Source organism: Fundulus heteroclitus, chromosome 19, assembly GCF_011125445.2.
Source record: "Fundulus heteroclitus isolate FHET01 chromosome 19, MU-UCD_Fhet_4.1, whole genome shotgun sequence".
Classification (NCBI taxonomy): Eukaryota; Metazoa; Chordata; class Actinopteri; order Cyprinodontiformes; family Fundulidae; genus Fundulus; species Fundulus heteroclitus.
In genome coordinates, this window is record NC_046379.1 from 6,004,378 (window position 1) to 6,021,848 (window position 17,471).

Sequence of the window (17,471 nt, forward strand, 5' to 3'; positions counted from 1 at the left end):
ATCTAAGTATTTGTGGCAGGATAGGAGCAGAATTAAAACATGAAACGGCCAAATGCAGGGGGCGTAAAACCAAAACTAGCCAGTTATATTTGTCTGTTATCAGTAAGAGAAGTCTAAAAGCTAAGATCTTATTTGTAAAGTTTACATGGTAACAAAATGCTTAATCTAGGCATCAGTTCCCTCATGTGTGACTGGTTATTGGACTTCCTGACCAGCCGGCCCCAACATGTCCGGCTGGATAACCATTCCTCATCGTCCATCGCCATAAACACTGGTGTACCACAAGGCTGTGTGATGAGTCCCCTTCTCTATTCCCGTCTCACTCATGACTGCAGACCTGCCGATGATTCCAATATCATCATTAAGTTTGCAGATGACACCACGGTGATCGGCCTCACCAAAGACAGCGATGATGCCGGCTACAGAGAGGAGGTGGAGCGTCTGGTTGAGTGGTGCGACACCAACAGCCTGCTGCTCAACACCGAGAAGACCAAGGAGCTGATTGTGGACTTATTTTCTGAGGACTCTGAGGAAAAACCACCTGTCCTCAGACACCATGGTGAACTTCTACCGCTGCACCATAAAGAACATCCTGACCAACAGCAGAAGGTGGTGAAAGCCACCAAGCGCATCACCAGAGCAGCACTTCCTGCCATAGCGGATATCTATAGGATGCGAGGTCTGAAAGGAGCTGGAAAATCATCAAAGACTCCAGTCACCCCAGCACACGGACTATTCACTCTCCTGCCCTCTAGGAGGCGCTACAGGAGCCTCCGGACTAAGAGAGACAGGTACCGAAACAGCTTCTTTCCTACAGCGATCACACTCCTGAACTCTGCTTCCTGACATCTGAACAAACGACGATGGACTGGACTGTATTCTCTCACACACAACAAAAACACATGGATTGAACCATACTTAGCTACCTGCCTGCGCTTCTACCTGTTAGCTCACTACTTCTATAACTACTGATAATCTATTTTCTACCCCTGTAAATACTTTATATGCTTATTATTCACTATATAGTCTGTTTATAACCTTTCATATTCATAATCTGTTCATAGCCTGTATATATTTATACTTACAATTATAGTACACTCATAGCCTGCAGATACTTATATTAGTTTATAATTACAACTATATCATAATCATAACAATGTTATTGTCCACTACTGAAGCTTGTGACATGTGCAATGGCAATTAAGTTGAACTCTATTCTACTCTATTCTAGATTCAGAGTACAGCACAGTGAAAAAATATATTTTCCCCCTTACCGATTCATTGATTTTAAACGTTTGTCACACTTAATTACAGTTAAACCTAAATTATATATGACCAATTTTTTGTTTTTTTTAGAAAGCTGATTTAAATTTTACTCTCCACATCCAGGCGTGGTTTGTGTCAGACCTCCAGAATCAATAAATCAGAATGTCTGACAACATGATGTAGGTTAAAAAAAAATCTCATACAGCAAATGACATGTAAGAGCTGCAAAACAAAGTCAAACGTCTATTAGTCTGAAAATGCTACAAATAAATCATATTAAATCATTTTACCCACACCAAAGTAAAAAGTAAAATCATTAGATGACAACATTGCTGCGTTACACACAGCAGATCATAATATGATTGATTCAGGCAAGCATGCAAACGTTTACTTTCAGGATAATCTTACCTTCTCCTCTTAACCTAACATGGATGTTTTTGGACCTGGAAAAAGAAACATGTTTGCATGGGGAGAACACGCAAAGTCCACACAGAAAGACCCCGGATAGGATCTGAATCCAAGCCCTTCTAGCTGTGAAGCATCAACACCAAACCTCTCTTCCTCTGTGCCATTTTCCCACAAACATATTAATCAGAGGCAGATTTTATTTCCAATGAGCACTTTTTTCTCTGAAATCTGATTTGAATGTCAAGCACTCTCTGTGCAGCCATCCTCTAAACAATAACAGTTTTATTGATCGGGTGAAGAGGATAAAATCTCATTGGGTTACAGTTTAACAAACTCTCCCCATCTGTGTTGCCATGCAGATGTGCTCCTATGTGTCATCTGCTTCACTTTACTGTCTCATTTCCTTTTTATCAGGGCATTTTTTTTTATGTTGCTCAAGCACACATTGCACTTGAACGCTTCAGAGTCGACCTTTCACCTACAAGACATGGTTTTTCCGCATCACTACAAAAAGCCCTGGTAAAAACACAGGTGGAGCAATTCCACCTCTTGTTCCTTTCAATTGGCATCCAGTAGACTAAACGTTTTGCAGAAGTACACAACCTCATCAGTAACTGAATAAGGTTCTCTTAAAATTTAGGCCGATTTCCAAACTGCCCTTTCTTTCTAAACCTGTAGAGAGGTTTTTATTCAGCTACAAGAGTATCTGCGGCTTCATGATATTCATGGGAAGTTTCAGTCTGGCTTCCAAAACTGAAACGGCACTCCTCAGGGTTTGAAACAATTTAATGATTCTGGCGATTCAGCTGTTTTTAATTCTTTTTAATCTCACTGCCGCTTTTGACACAGTAGATCATGATGTTTTACTGTCAAGGCTGTCGGCAATTAAGATGCAGCCATAAAATGGTTTAAGTCCTGCTTATCCAACAGATGTTTCTCTGTTCAGTTGGGACAGTTTTTATTCTCTGCTGCTCCTCTTAAATATGTTGCACCACAAGGCTCCATATTAGGTTCTATTGTATTATCTTTGTACCTGCTCCCTCTGTGGTCCATCGTCCAGAAACATAATGTGTCTTTCCATTTTTATGCGAATGACAAAATCCAGCAGATCCCAGACAGTGGAGAGTCTGCTCAAGGTTTTGCCGGACGTGAGACCATAGATGGACCTGAACTTCCTTTATTTAAATGATAAATCATTTTATTTGGTGAATCTGACCCGCTGACAGGATTCAGCCGCAGTGCTGTTGAATCACTGGATTATGGACTCTTGGGGGGAGCCATGATTCAGATTTTAAATTTGATAAACAGGTCAGTGCAATAGTCCAGTTTAGCTTTTCTCGTCTGAGGTTTATTACTAAAGTCAAGGATTGTTTTCCTTGTGATGCCCTTGAAATAGTTTTTTCATGCTTTTATTACTTCTAAACTGGACTCCCTCTGTGCTGGGACGGACCCGTCTCTTCTTCGCCGTCTTCAGCTGCTCCGTCTGCCAAGGGGAACAAGTAGAGACGAACACATCACCCAGATTTTGTGTTCCCTCCACTGGCTGTCCACCTCTTCCAGAATTGTTTTTAAGATCTCGCTTTTAGTTTTTAAATGTCTCAATGATCTGGCAGCTCTTTTACCTTATCGAGCGTTCACATCCCCGGTAGAAACCCAGGGTTGTTCGATCAAAAGCGGACTTTCTGCACCATGGTGGTTGCATGATATTATATGTTGCCAAAGTTTCTATGTGGAGTTCACAGATAAAATGTTGTTCTTTCCACCTAAAAGACTTTCTCATAAGAGATGCTTTGCGCACTGAAGATGTCTTAATAACGCTCCTAATGTTGTGCTTTGCTACAACAGTTTGAAACGTCATGTTCTGAGAGACTAACTTCATGCTTTGAGAAACTCACTGTATTTCATCTAGACTAAGAATTCATTCAATTAAATTTTATTTATATAGCGCCCATTCATGAAACATGTCATCTTGAGGCACTTTACAATGTCAAAATCATTCATATTATACAGATTGGTCAAAAATGTCCTATATAAGGGAACCAGTTGATTGCTTCAAAGTCCCGACAAGCAGCATTCACTCCTGGAGAAGCGTAGAGCCACTGGGAGAGTCGTCTGCATTGTCCATGGCTTTGCAGCAATCCCTCATACTGAGCAAGCATGAAGCGACAGTGGGAAAAAAAACTCCCCATTAACGGGAAGGAAAAACCTCCAGCAGAACTGGGCTCAGTATGAACGGTCATCTGCCTCGACCGAATGGGGGTCGGTATTCATCCATACTCCTTCCAATTGCCGAATCTCCTTCCAATTCTGAATCTTGAGAAATCATCCATGCAGATGTCCAGATGGTGTCAAACATCTAAAAACTTCTGGGTCTCAGATGGCAGATAGCTGCTGTGTGAACCTAGACTGAAGACCCTTCCAGGTCAAGAGAGAGCTGAAGGAACCGGGAGCAGAAGCCCAAACTTGTTTCCTAGAAAAGTTAGCAGCTGACCCAATTGGAAGAACTCCTTCCTGTCCTGGGTTGTTGGGGATCAGGATGTGCCGGACCCCCCGCTCTGAATTCCTTGATGTTTATTTTTTTAAATGTTCCTTCAAGATAAGTCAAGTATTCAGAGAATCCAAATTATGCACAAACAAACCCTGAGTTCACTTTTCAGAGATAGAAAGACTCTTTGATGAAGTTGAATCTTTAATCAGCTAAAAAACAATTTAAACATTAAATTCTTGTTCCCCTCATAAATAACCCAAAGTCGTTGGATTTAGGTTTTTTTTTTTTTTTTTGCATACTTTCTGAACTTAATAAATCAGTGAAATAAATAGATTAGTTATTGATTCTTTTCAGTGACTAGGCGACAATTAATTTAAATCTAGAGTGTTAATAGTGTGATTCTGAGGATAAATATATTAATGAATATTCTAAGATTCTAGACGGATAAAAATATGTTTTTTTTAAATGAAACTGATGTGATTATTTGGTACAGAAATATAATTAATAAGCCAATCACTTGCAGCAGTTGGATCAGTTTGATGAACTGTTAATGAGGCTTATTTATCGCTTTACTACATACTGATGCTACCCATTCATCCAGATCCGTTTCCCACACAAGCGACTTCCGAACGGAGCTAGACCAGACAGGATGTGATACAAAGTGTAGATTTTAATTACATCATTGAGCTTTAACACCATCAGACCGTCTCTAGGGCGGCTCGTGCAGGGCGCTCTCAAACTCTGCCTCCTGTGTCTCATGTTGACAAGACAACAGGCTCACAGTCCAGGCTCTCATGGCAACAGATTGGCTTCAGAACCGTCCTCTGACCAATCACAAGCTGCATACTTGAAGAGAAATCCCTGTTGTCTCTCCGTTTGGGTGTGTAGGAGGAGAGGGGGTGGAATCACGTGTAGTGTGGTGTGGGACACAAAGCCTCCTTCAGCAGAAGGCTGGCTTTGGGAGAAGACTTGGACAGAGAGTGAAATTATACAATAATGAATTAAAAATGGCTTTTCAATGAAGAAATTGTTCAAGTAGGCTGTTGTATTTGCAGAACACCACGTTGGTCGCTGCCAAGCGTTGTCAACAAGCTCAACTACTGATGTTAAGAGATCTTTTTTTAATAGAGATGTTACTGGTTAGCTTTGAATACAAACATTAAAAAAAAATAATACATTAACCTATTTAGAGACAAATATGTTAGCATATTTAAGTTTGTTCAATCATAACTGTTGTATTTTTCCATGTAACTGGTAGAAAATAAAACATACCGATTATTCTCATTATTGAGCACCATACAATTACTGTTTGCTAATCCACTTAGGGTCAACATAGCAGACCTGAATGTTTTTGAGACATTTCATGTGGTCTGATAAAACTAATATTTGAGTGTTTAGTTATGATGACAAGGGTATCATCTAGGATGAGCCGATTCGATACAATTCTCGATACATAGCTCACGATACAATACGATTCTCGATATAGCTCAGCTTGATTTGACTCCAATGTCGATATTTATTACTTTCAGATTAATGCTGAAAGTAATTCAACAAAACAAAACCAGCCAAATATTATGTTTATGTTCAATTCATTGAACACAGTTATGTTAATAGGAAAATAAAGAGCATTTGGTTCAGTGCATTTAACGTATCACAGAAACCAAAATTGTGCCCAAACGTCGGATTTTAGGGACGAAGGCGCTTCTAAAATCCTCTCTGCCATTCTGCAAATTCGTCTCACTGCTCTTCCTCGCTGTGAACAGTAATGGCTCACTGTAATAACGTCCCCTTGGAGTTGGGAGGTATATTGATATTGAAAGCCAGAATATCAATATTAAATAGTTTTTAAAAACATTGATAATAATTTGTATGAATTTTTATTCACAACCCTACTGATGACTATTGTTACATTAAGAGGAAAAAGGAGGAAGTGTGCAAACCTCAGGGCAGCATTCCAACTGTGAAGTATGGAGGTGGCAGCATCATGTTGTGTTGCCATTTTGCTGCAGGAGGCACTCAGGAAATAGATGGCATCATTAGGAAAGAATATCATGTAGAAATACTGAAGCTAGATAAAAAGACATCAAACAGGAAGTTAAGGTTTGGGCTCAAATGTGTCTTCAACATGGGCAATAACCCTACACATACCACCAAATGAATTACCTGCACTTTAAGGACCAGTGTTGTCAATGTTGTTGAAGCAGCTGCCACAAAGCCCTTATCTCAGTCTCAGAAGAAGTTTGTGTGCAGAGCTGAAAAGATGTGTGAGACCAAGATGACCTAAAAACCTGACCCAGTTACATCAGTTCTGTCAGGAGGAATGGGCCAAACGTTCAGAAAACCCAAACTGTTTGACAGCTTAAAAGAAATTACCAAGAAAATGTATGTGAATTTAGACTTGAAGGACCAAAAAAAAGGATTTTTCTAATTATTCTGACATTTAGCAAAATTTTGATAATCCTGAATGACCTTAAACAGGAAAGTGTTATTAAATGTGAGTCAATGAGGGGACAGAGATTATGCCTTTTTATTCAGAATATAAAAATCTCATTCAACTTTATGTGGACAAGTAGTCAAGGCTCTCTGTGTGAAAATAAAACTTATCTGGATGGGACCATATGTTGCCCTCAAAAACTGTATAAATCATTAAGAATCAATGGAGGCTTCAGAGATTAAGTTATTAATGTCATGTAAACATCCTGCATCCGGTCACGCAACTGTTAGCTGATAACCAGCTGGACGCTTTGTGTCTTCTTCAGCATGCTGGATGCAGCAATATTTTCCAAAATGGGATTTATTTTGGCTTTAGTGTTATTTTCCAGGGAGTAAACACTATACAACAAATGTGTTCAATCACGTTTAGAAACAAGAATTAGATGCACAAGCTTGAATTTTTTTGTGGGTTTTCTTTAATCCACACAAGGTCTCAATTATACATAAAGGCTCAAATATACATTCTCCCTTGCTAGCATTTTGTCGAATGTCCTTTAGCAAGTTGCACCTTGGCCACATTCATTTTGTAGCCATCTAGAAGCATGGGACATAATTCTTGGATATTTGACAACTCTTCTACAATTGGCAGAGTTAATTTCAATTGGTTTGTTTATTGGCATAGATCTGTTTCTAACATACCATACCAGGGGAATCACCTTATCTATTGTTTCTCCCGCATCCCAATCATTGTGACGTGTTGTATTTCAATTGGATTAAATGACAAAGTGGATTACATAATAAATGTAACTGCCTTCAAATTCTTCCATGTCACCTCAGATTAACAACTACATGGCTGAAACAGGCAGGAACGCAGTTGGTTGTTCTAAAGAGACACACCCATAAATAAACCTGGTGAATATTAAGCCGTATATAGGAAAGTCTAGACATCACATACACTTAAAAATCTATGGAATGTGCATAAAATGCAGATTTGTTTAAGGTAAATCAACCAATTTAAATGAGCCATAACAATTCTGTAATGAAGAGTGGATGAAAATGCAAACAGAATGATGCCAGAAGCTTGTTAATGGCTACAAAACAAGCATGGTTAAGGTGAAACTTGCTAAGAGACATTTGATCAACTATATTAGTCCTGCTTTATTTAGTTATTTGAACTGTAATGTATAATTTTGACCCTGTTGATCAGAGGAAATCCAAGATAAATTCAAACTTGTCCACCTAAAAAATCCTATGAAGCTTTGTGTTGTATAATCATTCCACTCAGGAAAATGAATAGTTCAAATGCACCATTAAAAACATTAAATGAATAAGACTTTCATGGGTATGATGAGTTTAAATGTTTCTGACCTGAGCTGTATCTAATGACATATGTCACCTGAATCAAATGAAGTTTGCAGACTTTACTTTCTGTGACCTTTGCTAACTTTAAGGTGAAACTGTAAACTGATGGAGGGACTTTTGCAAAGTTTCTTGGATGCTTTTGACATTTTCTGTTTGGTGACTATTGCTAACATATTGATATAGAATAAGGTTAAACAGTAAAAACTAAATAAAAGAGATTAATTTAATGCACAAAAGCAGTGGTGGTTCTAGACAAAATATAGCAGGGGGGCCAGGGTGGGGCCAGTGTTTTTTCACAGGGGCACAGAATAAAAGATTAGGAAAAAAAGCCTAAACAGGTCAACATTTCATCGTTTAATATATTAAGTAAGCCAAAGAGCCAATTGTGGCTCTGGAACTGCAGGTTGCAGACCCCTTATCTTTTCTCAATACGGCAGGAGCTTAATGTGAAACAGATACATTTTTAAATTGTAGTTATTTTCTATATTTATTTTTTACTTATTTTGTTATTTTATTATTGGGTAAAACTATAAACGTAAAAAATACAACTGATCCAAATGACCAGTCAGTCATGGTATCTTTGTCAGCATTTATCATCCTAAGAAATTTAATATCATGTCTTTAGTACAGGGGCCATAACAGGGGCCAGGAACAGTTCTACAGGGGCCCTGGCCCCTGTTGGCCCCTGTCTAGAACCGCCCCTGCACGAAAGCCAAGTGATGAACCGGGACTGTCAGGAAACGACTATGATGACTGTGCATTTTTTCAGGATTAAACTGTCAACTCGCCATATTTTATCTGAACATTTGTACGAGAATCTGTGGGAATGTTGTTAGATATATGATAATAATGTATTATTATGTTTCAATGAATGAAGTTTGTGCATGTATGTTTTTCTGTCTGTCGGGACTCAGTACGGGAATCAGTACTGATATATTTATGCACGCAGGTCCAACTGCCCCTGTTCTGGGTCCTGGAGTTCCTGAACTGGGGGTGTGGGCCAGATGGGAGGAGGTGTTCATGCAGAGGCCCACATTAGGGCCGGTGTAACCTTTCCTCCAGATTCCCCGGCTTGTCTAAATGGGCTGCCCCACTTAGATGACAAACAGACTGCTGTGCTCATTCCCAACTGCTTATCATTCCACTGAGCAAACTGGTTTTCCCCGTAGCTCCGCCCTCGTCTCATCTCTGCTCACAAACAGCTGGCACTGAAACTGTCCTCAGCGCTCCCTGAGGTCACGCTTACGTGACTCATACCTGGGCATGGCCTTCCTTAGCAGCCGGGCGCTGCCAGGGCCGGGAAAACACACCCACTGCACTCCCCTCTGCTGCGGGCAAGCTGCTCGCAGAACAACAGATCAACAATACGACAGACGTGAGATGCAATCGGGTTTCTCTAAATAACAAGAAACAGCACGGGCTCGCACTGATAATGTCAAAACAGGGCTTGTTGATCTCCGTTATTTTTAGGTATCTTTGCTTTGACCTACAGGACTAATATCTGATGTAATATTATGAAATTTACACCAGTCATGATGCATGTTATGTTTGCCCACATGCATATATTGATGCTTGTGTCTGTCTGTCATTTGATTTTTGTTTGGAACAAACTTTGGTTTCAACCATGAAATCTGCAAGGATGAAAACTTTACGACCCAAAATAGGGCCATAATAAAAATAACCTGACATTAGGTAATAAAAACCTCTAGACGAGGTAACATTTCCATAAAAGCTCTAATATATCAGTATTAATGCCATACATAAAAACCCAAGATAAAATAATAAAATAGCAAGGATGACTGTGCAACATTATGAGGTAGACAGGATGATAATATATATTTTTAAAGTAATAGTGATAATGATAGTACCCCTTACATTATTTGTAAGATATACATAACAGAACCAATAAAGAAGTTTGGAATAGACTTTACATTATATCACTGAATTAATTAAAATTACTACAAAAGAGAGGAAGAAAAACATATCAAATAAAATAAGAAGCAATACGAGGAAGAACACATACAAGTTATCTAACAGGGCCTTTTCAGGTGCTTTTTAAAATAGTCAGCAGTACAGGCTATAGCCTACAGCCATAGAAAGAGGAAGTTAAATAATGAAAGAGGTTTTTTTTTAGGGAATATATTGTTAAAAGGCAGGAAATTTATTACAATTTTATTCTAACAGAAATAAAAACAACTTGTGATTAAAAAAATGTAATTAGGATATTTAACAACATTTAGTGCACTCTTGTCTTATGAGAAATCTTTAGTACCATAAAGTGCCCCTGATTGTCTACTGCGAAAATAATAAAACAATATTGTACGTTTTGTAACTTGTTTGTTTCAAAATATATAACATGTGGCCGTGCAATTTACTGCAAACCTGCTGACATGGGCGCTATTTCCTGGTTGTTGCTGAAAAAGCCGCATGAACGTCAGAGCGAGACAGAAACCCGCGTTTTACTTGGTGCCGGTGTTGCGTTCACAGGTCACCGGAAAAGTTAGCACGAATGTCTGTTTCATAACAGGGCTTTACATGGAGCGTCTTTTGGGAGCAGGGGCCAGTGATGTGTAAATTATGTAGGCATTTTAAGGTGTCCAATAAGTTTTAATTCTTTCACATAAATAGAGAAAATAACACAAATGTGATTGAGCTTAACAAACAGAATTTATGTTGGTGTTTACGAAATCTCTAAATTTGTGTAAATTGTTAAATATATATAAGAAAATTAATAAAACCGCCTCTGAAATAAACTTTTGCCTGTTAAGAGATTTGAATACAGCTTTAATTATATTGAGAATTGAGCATGTATGGTACTTTTCAGTTAGTGTTGTGTAATTTGTGCTTATTTCAAAGTTTATAGGGTTTTGCAAACTTATCCATACCTCCTGAACAAGCAGTATTTAGCCCCTCTTTACTCTTATACTCGTAAGTAAAAGTCAGTGCAACCAATCACCTCCAGAAGTTACCTAATTACCTGGGTGTAATGTAATTTCAGTATAAATGCAACTGTTTTGTTAAAGCCTCGTCCGTTAGAGAATATCGGCAATCAGCATCATGAGGACCAAAGAACACAGCACACAGGTCAGAGAGAAAGTTGTGGACAGGTTTAAGCAGTGTTGGGTTGTATAACAATATCCCAAGCTTTGAACATCTCACAGAGCTCTGTTCAATGCATCATCTAAAAAAAAAGGAAAGCGTATGGCATGTCTGCAAACCTGCTAAATCATTGTCACCCTGTTAAACTGACAGATTGAGCAAAGAGGACATTAATCAGAGAAGCAGCCAAGAGGTCCATAGTAACTCTGGAGGAGCTGCAGAGATCCCTGGCTGCTGTGGGAGAAACTGTTGTCAGGACAACTATTAATCATACGCTCATAAGCTGGTCTTAATTGAGGAGCAGTAAGAAGAAACCAATTAGAAAGCCTTATTTTCCTCTTGCCAGTAGTTTATGTGTCTCCCTGCAAAAAAGGGTCGGACAAAAACAAAAAAGACAAAATCCCATGAATGAAGGTTTGTGGAGTGGCCCTGTCAAAGTCTGGACTTAAAATAATTTGAGATGCAATGGCATGACCTTAAAGTCACGCTGGAAAACTTACTGACGTAGAACAGTTCTTCAAAGAAGAGTGGGCCAGAACTCCCTCTTGTAGATGTAAAAAAAAAACATTGGCAGATGTGGCTATTTTTCCTTAACAAATGAAATCATGATTTGAAATATCTTTTTTTTATCTCTTCAGTGTCTTTGTCTGATAAAAGAAAGATATATTTTTTGACAATCTAAACATTCAAAGTGAAAAAAATGGAGGTAGATCAAATCTGTAAGGGTGCCAATACTTTTTTTCAAAACACAGTAAATAGATAATAGAAAACTCTGATTACTAAACCCCACCTGAAACCCAAACTGAATAAATAAGCTTAAAAAAAACATAAATTAGCCTACATATAATTGGAAAAAGGAACACAATGTACATTCTACAAGTCAGTTCCTGTAAGGGATTTATTCCCACAGTCCTTAAACGCAGCATAGACCGGCACGACCTTTTGCCTACATCGGCGATTGCCAGTTCATCGGGTTCACCCTGACACTGCTGACTCTGTGACCACGCCCACCAACGGCCACGCACCCCGTTTCCTCCAACCGTCCGGCGAACACGCACTGTTCACGCGCTCCCTGCTCTCCCATTGGCCCAGGCGCCGCACTCGCTGTGCGGCGATTGGCCGAGTGTTGCCACCCGTGAGTACGTGTTGTGAGTTTTGTTTTTCTGTCCTACCCATGTTTTACACACGCAGCTCAGCTGAGAGGGGGGGGGAGAAAAAAAAAAAAAAAAAAAAAAAAGAAGAGACGAACTGAAAGTCCACCCGGGACCAGGCTGCTGAAGCTCTCTCTGTTCCACACTGGCTTCAACAACATTACCGCGGCGTTTTTGAGTCTGCCTGCTTCAGAGGCGTCAGGAAATATTACTGACATGGACTTACAGCAGGTGAGATCATTTTAAAACTCTTTGTTTATTTTATATCTCAAGCGGTCACACAGTGTTCCCTTCTTTTATTGTGCTATTAAAGCCTAATTAAGAGCTGATTTACATCCAGTGTCAAGGTTTTTAAATTATTTATTATTTATTTTATACTAATCATGGTTTTTTATTCTTTAAGGAACTTGTTTTGTCTTTAACACAAAACTATTGCGTTGTGTAAAGTTATTACTGTATGCATTATAAGGATAATAATAAATAAAATAAAATAAAATAACAGCCCGAAGGCAGTGTGATAGTACGTGTTTGTGAATCAGTAAAAATATGTTGTTTTTATTCCCTTTCTGGTAAATTGTATGACAAAGTTGTTCCATTGCCAGGACTACTTCCTGATGCGAACCGCTTTATGGGGATTTCACATGGCTGATCTGGCAGCACGTCACTGTTGGGTCTATATTTGGGAAGGGGGAGGCGTCCTGGCCTCAGTCCAGAGGGAGTGCATTCAGGGCTGGGGTGTAGCCACCAACCCCCCCCCCCCCCCCCTCTCTCCCACAGTGGTAGCATCATCCAGTTTGGCCCGGGAAATTCAGCTGCAACGGCACTGACTGAGCAGCTAGAGCAATTCAAGAAGTTTCCTCCAGTCCGCCACAACTTAAGAGTAAACCGAACCACCACGGCCTCTCGATCTTCAGCTTTGTTTCACTGTTGGTCCCCAGGCTGAACGTATGGATCAGTGCGGGCCGTGCCCGAAGAGAAGAAGGCACGACAGCGAGCGGTCGGTCTCCAGTGGAACCAGCGGCTGTTCTTCTTCTGCTTTGGAGTACACTGACCTGGAGGCGGCTGAAGCTCTGGTGTGCATGAGCTCCTGGGGTCAGCCCCTGCTCCGCGGCGGCACCAAGCCTGCTCCCTGCAAGCCCCGGCCCCTCACTCCGGCTTCTGACTCCTGCGACTCCCTCCTTCCGCTGGAGCTCCAGGAGCCCCAGAGGGACTTTGTGTCCCTCTCCTCTCTGGTAAGATCTTGTCATACAAAACCCGTTGAGCCAGTGGACATATTCCTGAGAGTAAAGACTCAAATGAGGCATTGAGGGGAGAGATCCTTAAAAACTGTAAGGTGATTGACCTTCGGATGATGGGTCATAAAAAAATCGCTGTTTATAGCTCAGATGGATCATCTTTCACCTGTGATACTTGCCTTGCAGTGAAACATCAGTGGCCCCCTTTCAGGGTTCCTTAGTTTTTTACTTTTTCGTCATGCTTACATAACCTGAGTAAATGCCAAAAGCAGTTGAGAAACGATGATTTCATTTATTAAGGGCAAAAGCTATTCAAGTCAACCTGGCCACAGGTGAAAATTATAACGGCTTTCCAAATTGAATACTAAATAAACTGTGATTTAAGAGAGTTGAGTTCTTGTCCAGCAGCCACACCTAGGTCTGATTACTCCCGGAAGGCGAAAATTACATCTGTTGTAAAACTGACGCAGCATTTCAGATGACGAACATCATGTGCATGCAACACACGGTGTTGGTAGTATGATGGTATGGGGCTCTGTTGCCGCTTCGGGACCCGGTTCAACCGTGCTCCCTACCAGAAAATCAGTCTGTTACCTTGAGCTCAGGCACACTTGGGTTAAGCAGCAGGAAAATGATCCAAAGCCAGACCTATGATGAAGTTTAGGACCGGCCTAGTCAAAGGCCAGACCTAAATGTACTGTGGCTTTACCTTTAAATGGGCCTTTCCTGCTCTAAAACCCTTTCAGTGTGGCTGAAATAAAATGATTGTGCAAAGACGAATGGGCAAAAATTAAACGGTAGGGATGTAAAAGCGTAATTGCAAGTTATTACAATGCAGATTGATGGGATAATTACTTTTTTACATAGTCAGGTTGCTTTTTGGATAGGCTTTTTGAAACCTTGGACCGGTTATGATGTTGTTTGATGATTTACAACATTTACGTGTGAGAAATAAGTAAAAATGTTGTCTGGGGGGGTAAATACCATTTCATGGAGCTGTATCTGTAAAGTCTTTTTAAGCATACATGGCACACACTAATTGCTCCTCCTCTCTTTGCAGTGCATGACACCTCCCCACAGCCCCAGCTTTGTCGAGACCTCACCAGGCAGCACGGTCCAGTCGAGCCCCGGCCCGACCGTGTCCGCGGCACTCTCCGGATCTGAGCTCCACCCGCCCACCCTGGCGCGCAGCCCTGAAAGGACCCCTTCCCTGTCCGCTGCCCCACACCCCTGCAGAGCCATGGCGACCAGCGTCATCAGGCACACCGCAGACAGAGACCTGTGCCAGCACCACGTGCCACAGAGAGCCGCCAGCACAGGAACCGTAACAGGAACAACAGCGTGCATGCGGCGGCTGCAGCAGCAAGGCGTTACAGACACACCTCGGTCTCCTCCTGCAGAGGAGACACGGCGTCCCGGCAGTCCCTCTAAACCCTCTTTGGACAGTGTCTCCACCTCCACACTCAACGCCCAACCACAAAGCCCACCCACTCCCAGGGTTGCCACAACGCTCTCCCCTCCTCCAGTGACCAGTCCTCAAATCATCTGCCAGATGTTCCCCATCTGCGGCCAGTCAGGTATAATCTCAGCCTTCATCCCTGGTCCAGGTCAGGCCTCTGGTACTGGAATTCGGACTACGACGACCCCCATCCTCCCCCAACCCGCCTCAGCCAACAGCCCCCCGCTCCAGCAGCCCCTCATCGTGGGCTCGGCGGTGCCACAGGCCACGGTGATGCTGGTCCTCCCTCAGTCCTCGGTCTCTCAGGCCCCTCAGGGCTCGCAGACTGTCATGACCCTGGGCAACACCAAACTGCTACCTCTGGCCCCGGCCCCCGTGTACATGCCGGCCGGGCCCTGCAGCAACGCCGCGGCCACTAAAATCGTCTTCTCCCGCAGGAGAAACTACATCTGCACCTTTCCGGGTTGCAGAAAGACGTACTTCAAGAGTTCGCACCTCAAGGCGCATCTGCGAACGCACACAGGTGAGGCCTTTTCTGGGCACCCAGGTCCTATGAGTGTTTTGCGTGACTGGGTACTTTCTAATGAGCAAAGGCCGCGCTCGTTGTTCCGTGTCGGAACTGACGTGCGGCGTCAACAGCGTGACTCACTTGTTTTTAACCGTCTGTCCTTCTGTTTCCCTCCCGAAAGGCGAGAAGCCATTCAGCTGCAGCTGGGACGGCTGCGATAAGAGGTTCGCCCGCTCCGACGAGCTGTCCCGCCACCGTCGCACGCACACCGGCGAGAAGAAATTCGTCTGCCCCGTGTGCGATCGGCGGTTCATGCGTAGCGACCACCTGACCAAACACGCCCGCCGTCACATGACCACGAAGAAGATTCCTAGCTGGCAGTCGGACGTTCGCAACCTGAGCAAAATGGCCGCAGACAAAACTTCTCCCTGTAAAGCGGCCGTCGGCACCCTGAGCATGCTGATACCTGCCAGCTCCAAGTAGGCGCTGCACAGATGCCATCTTTCTCAGTCCGTGCATATTTAGGTATCGAAGATGCTCTCGCTGGAAGCAAGTAATAAAAAAAAAACAAGTGATATTTTGATTTTTAAAATGCAAAATGTTAAATTGATTTACGGGCCATTTTTCCTTTTTTTTTTAAGGTTAAACACAGATGAGTAGACACTTAAATTGGGTTGATATGCTTTTTAGGTTTAAGACAAATACAAAATCACCAGCAAAGAGAAACATGTTAAAATTAAAACATTAGCATATATATATATATGTATGGTTTTTTTTTGCATTTTCAACGTTTAGTATCATTGCAGTTTTGGTCATTTTGTCCCAGGCTTTTCCCGTGTACCAAATTTGTACCGGGCAAAATTGAAAGTATACTAAAGGTTAAGCTTTTTCTGTCAGAACGAGCACACAAATTAGTTACAAATTAGCATTTTTATTCCGGGAATGTTTTATCTCCATAACTGGCCAAAATGGCCAATCCAGAGACACTTAATTACATGATATGGCAGATGTGTAAAACATGTGCTTGAAAAGACTGCCCCCTTTCATATATGGGCGATGATGTCACAGGACGAAGCGTGTTACTGCAAACACTCACCCCTACCATATATGGGCAGTTTGGTCACTAAGCAAGTTGATGTTAAGTGTGTGTCTGAAAATAAGACAAATCCCTCTTTTCTGTTGGTTTAAATTTTATATTGTTTTAAATATGATTTTATTTTCTTCTCATCTGTTTTGACGGCAAAAAAAAACAAACAAACAGAAAAAAGTAGCTAAAGTTAATTGTTGTTGCCTTTTTATATTACTGGTTTCTGATAAGAAAACCCGGTACTGAACAAATATGCACGGCCCTTCCTCACTCCTGAGACACCAGAGGGACGACGTGAGCCGCCCAGCAAATGCGGCTGCTGGACTTTTACTTCTGAAAGACTGAACATGCACTGGACTCTACCTGCTCTACTGGCTCGTTTTGTACATGGACTTTCTCCGAAAGATTCTTAGTTTACTTTCTTTTTTTTTTTGTTATTGATCATTTGTATGCATCTTTGCCAAAGCTTTTGTATTGACTCAGTTGTTGACATTTGATTTTTGTTCACCTCTCCTTTGTCATAATACTGATGTCTATGTGAATGTATCGTTCTCCTTTTTTCTTTGTCTTATTTTGGGGGGGGGGGGGACAATTTAAAAAGTGTACATTTTAAAACTAATTATGAGTACTTCAGCTGTACCTCAAATATATCTGCCCTCGTAACTTTTCATATTATTTAATATCATGTTTGTAATTAAAAATAATAATTCCATGAGTTATTTTTGTGTAGTTTCTGAGCGGAAATGAGGCATAATCACAAGTGTTTTCCAGTGGAATGATTCAGAAATATACTGAGTGGTGTCAGCCCACATCCTCTGTGTGTCACACTGCCTCCTCCTCTACCAGGGCCTTCTTTGGACAGCTGAGCCTCACTCGTGTTCCTCCAAATGAGCTTACCACCTCGTGGGAAGTTTCCTGTTGGCCTAAACTGATTTCTGAGAGAGTGTTATAAAAGCTCTGCTCACGGTGCCTCCG

General features: G+C 41.4%; 1 protein-coding gene across 1 annotated transcript; it reads left to right on the top strand.

Annotated features, from left to right (window-relative positions):
- Positions 1-12,259: 12,259 nt before the first annotated feature.
- Positions 12,260-15,984, top strand: LOC105927643 (Krueppel-like factor 11). Its single transcript, XM_012864513.3, has 4 exons — positions 12,260-12,438; positions 13,146-13,439; positions 14,503-15,424; positions 15,591-15,984. The coding sequence occupies exons 1-4, from the start codon at positions 12,424-12,426 to the stop codon at positions 15,890-15,892; spliced, it is 1,533 nt and encodes a 510-aa protein (XP_012719967.2). The 5' UTR covers positions 12,260-12,423; the 3' UTR covers positions 15,893-15,984.
- Positions 15,985-17,471: the final 1,487 nt, after the last annotated feature.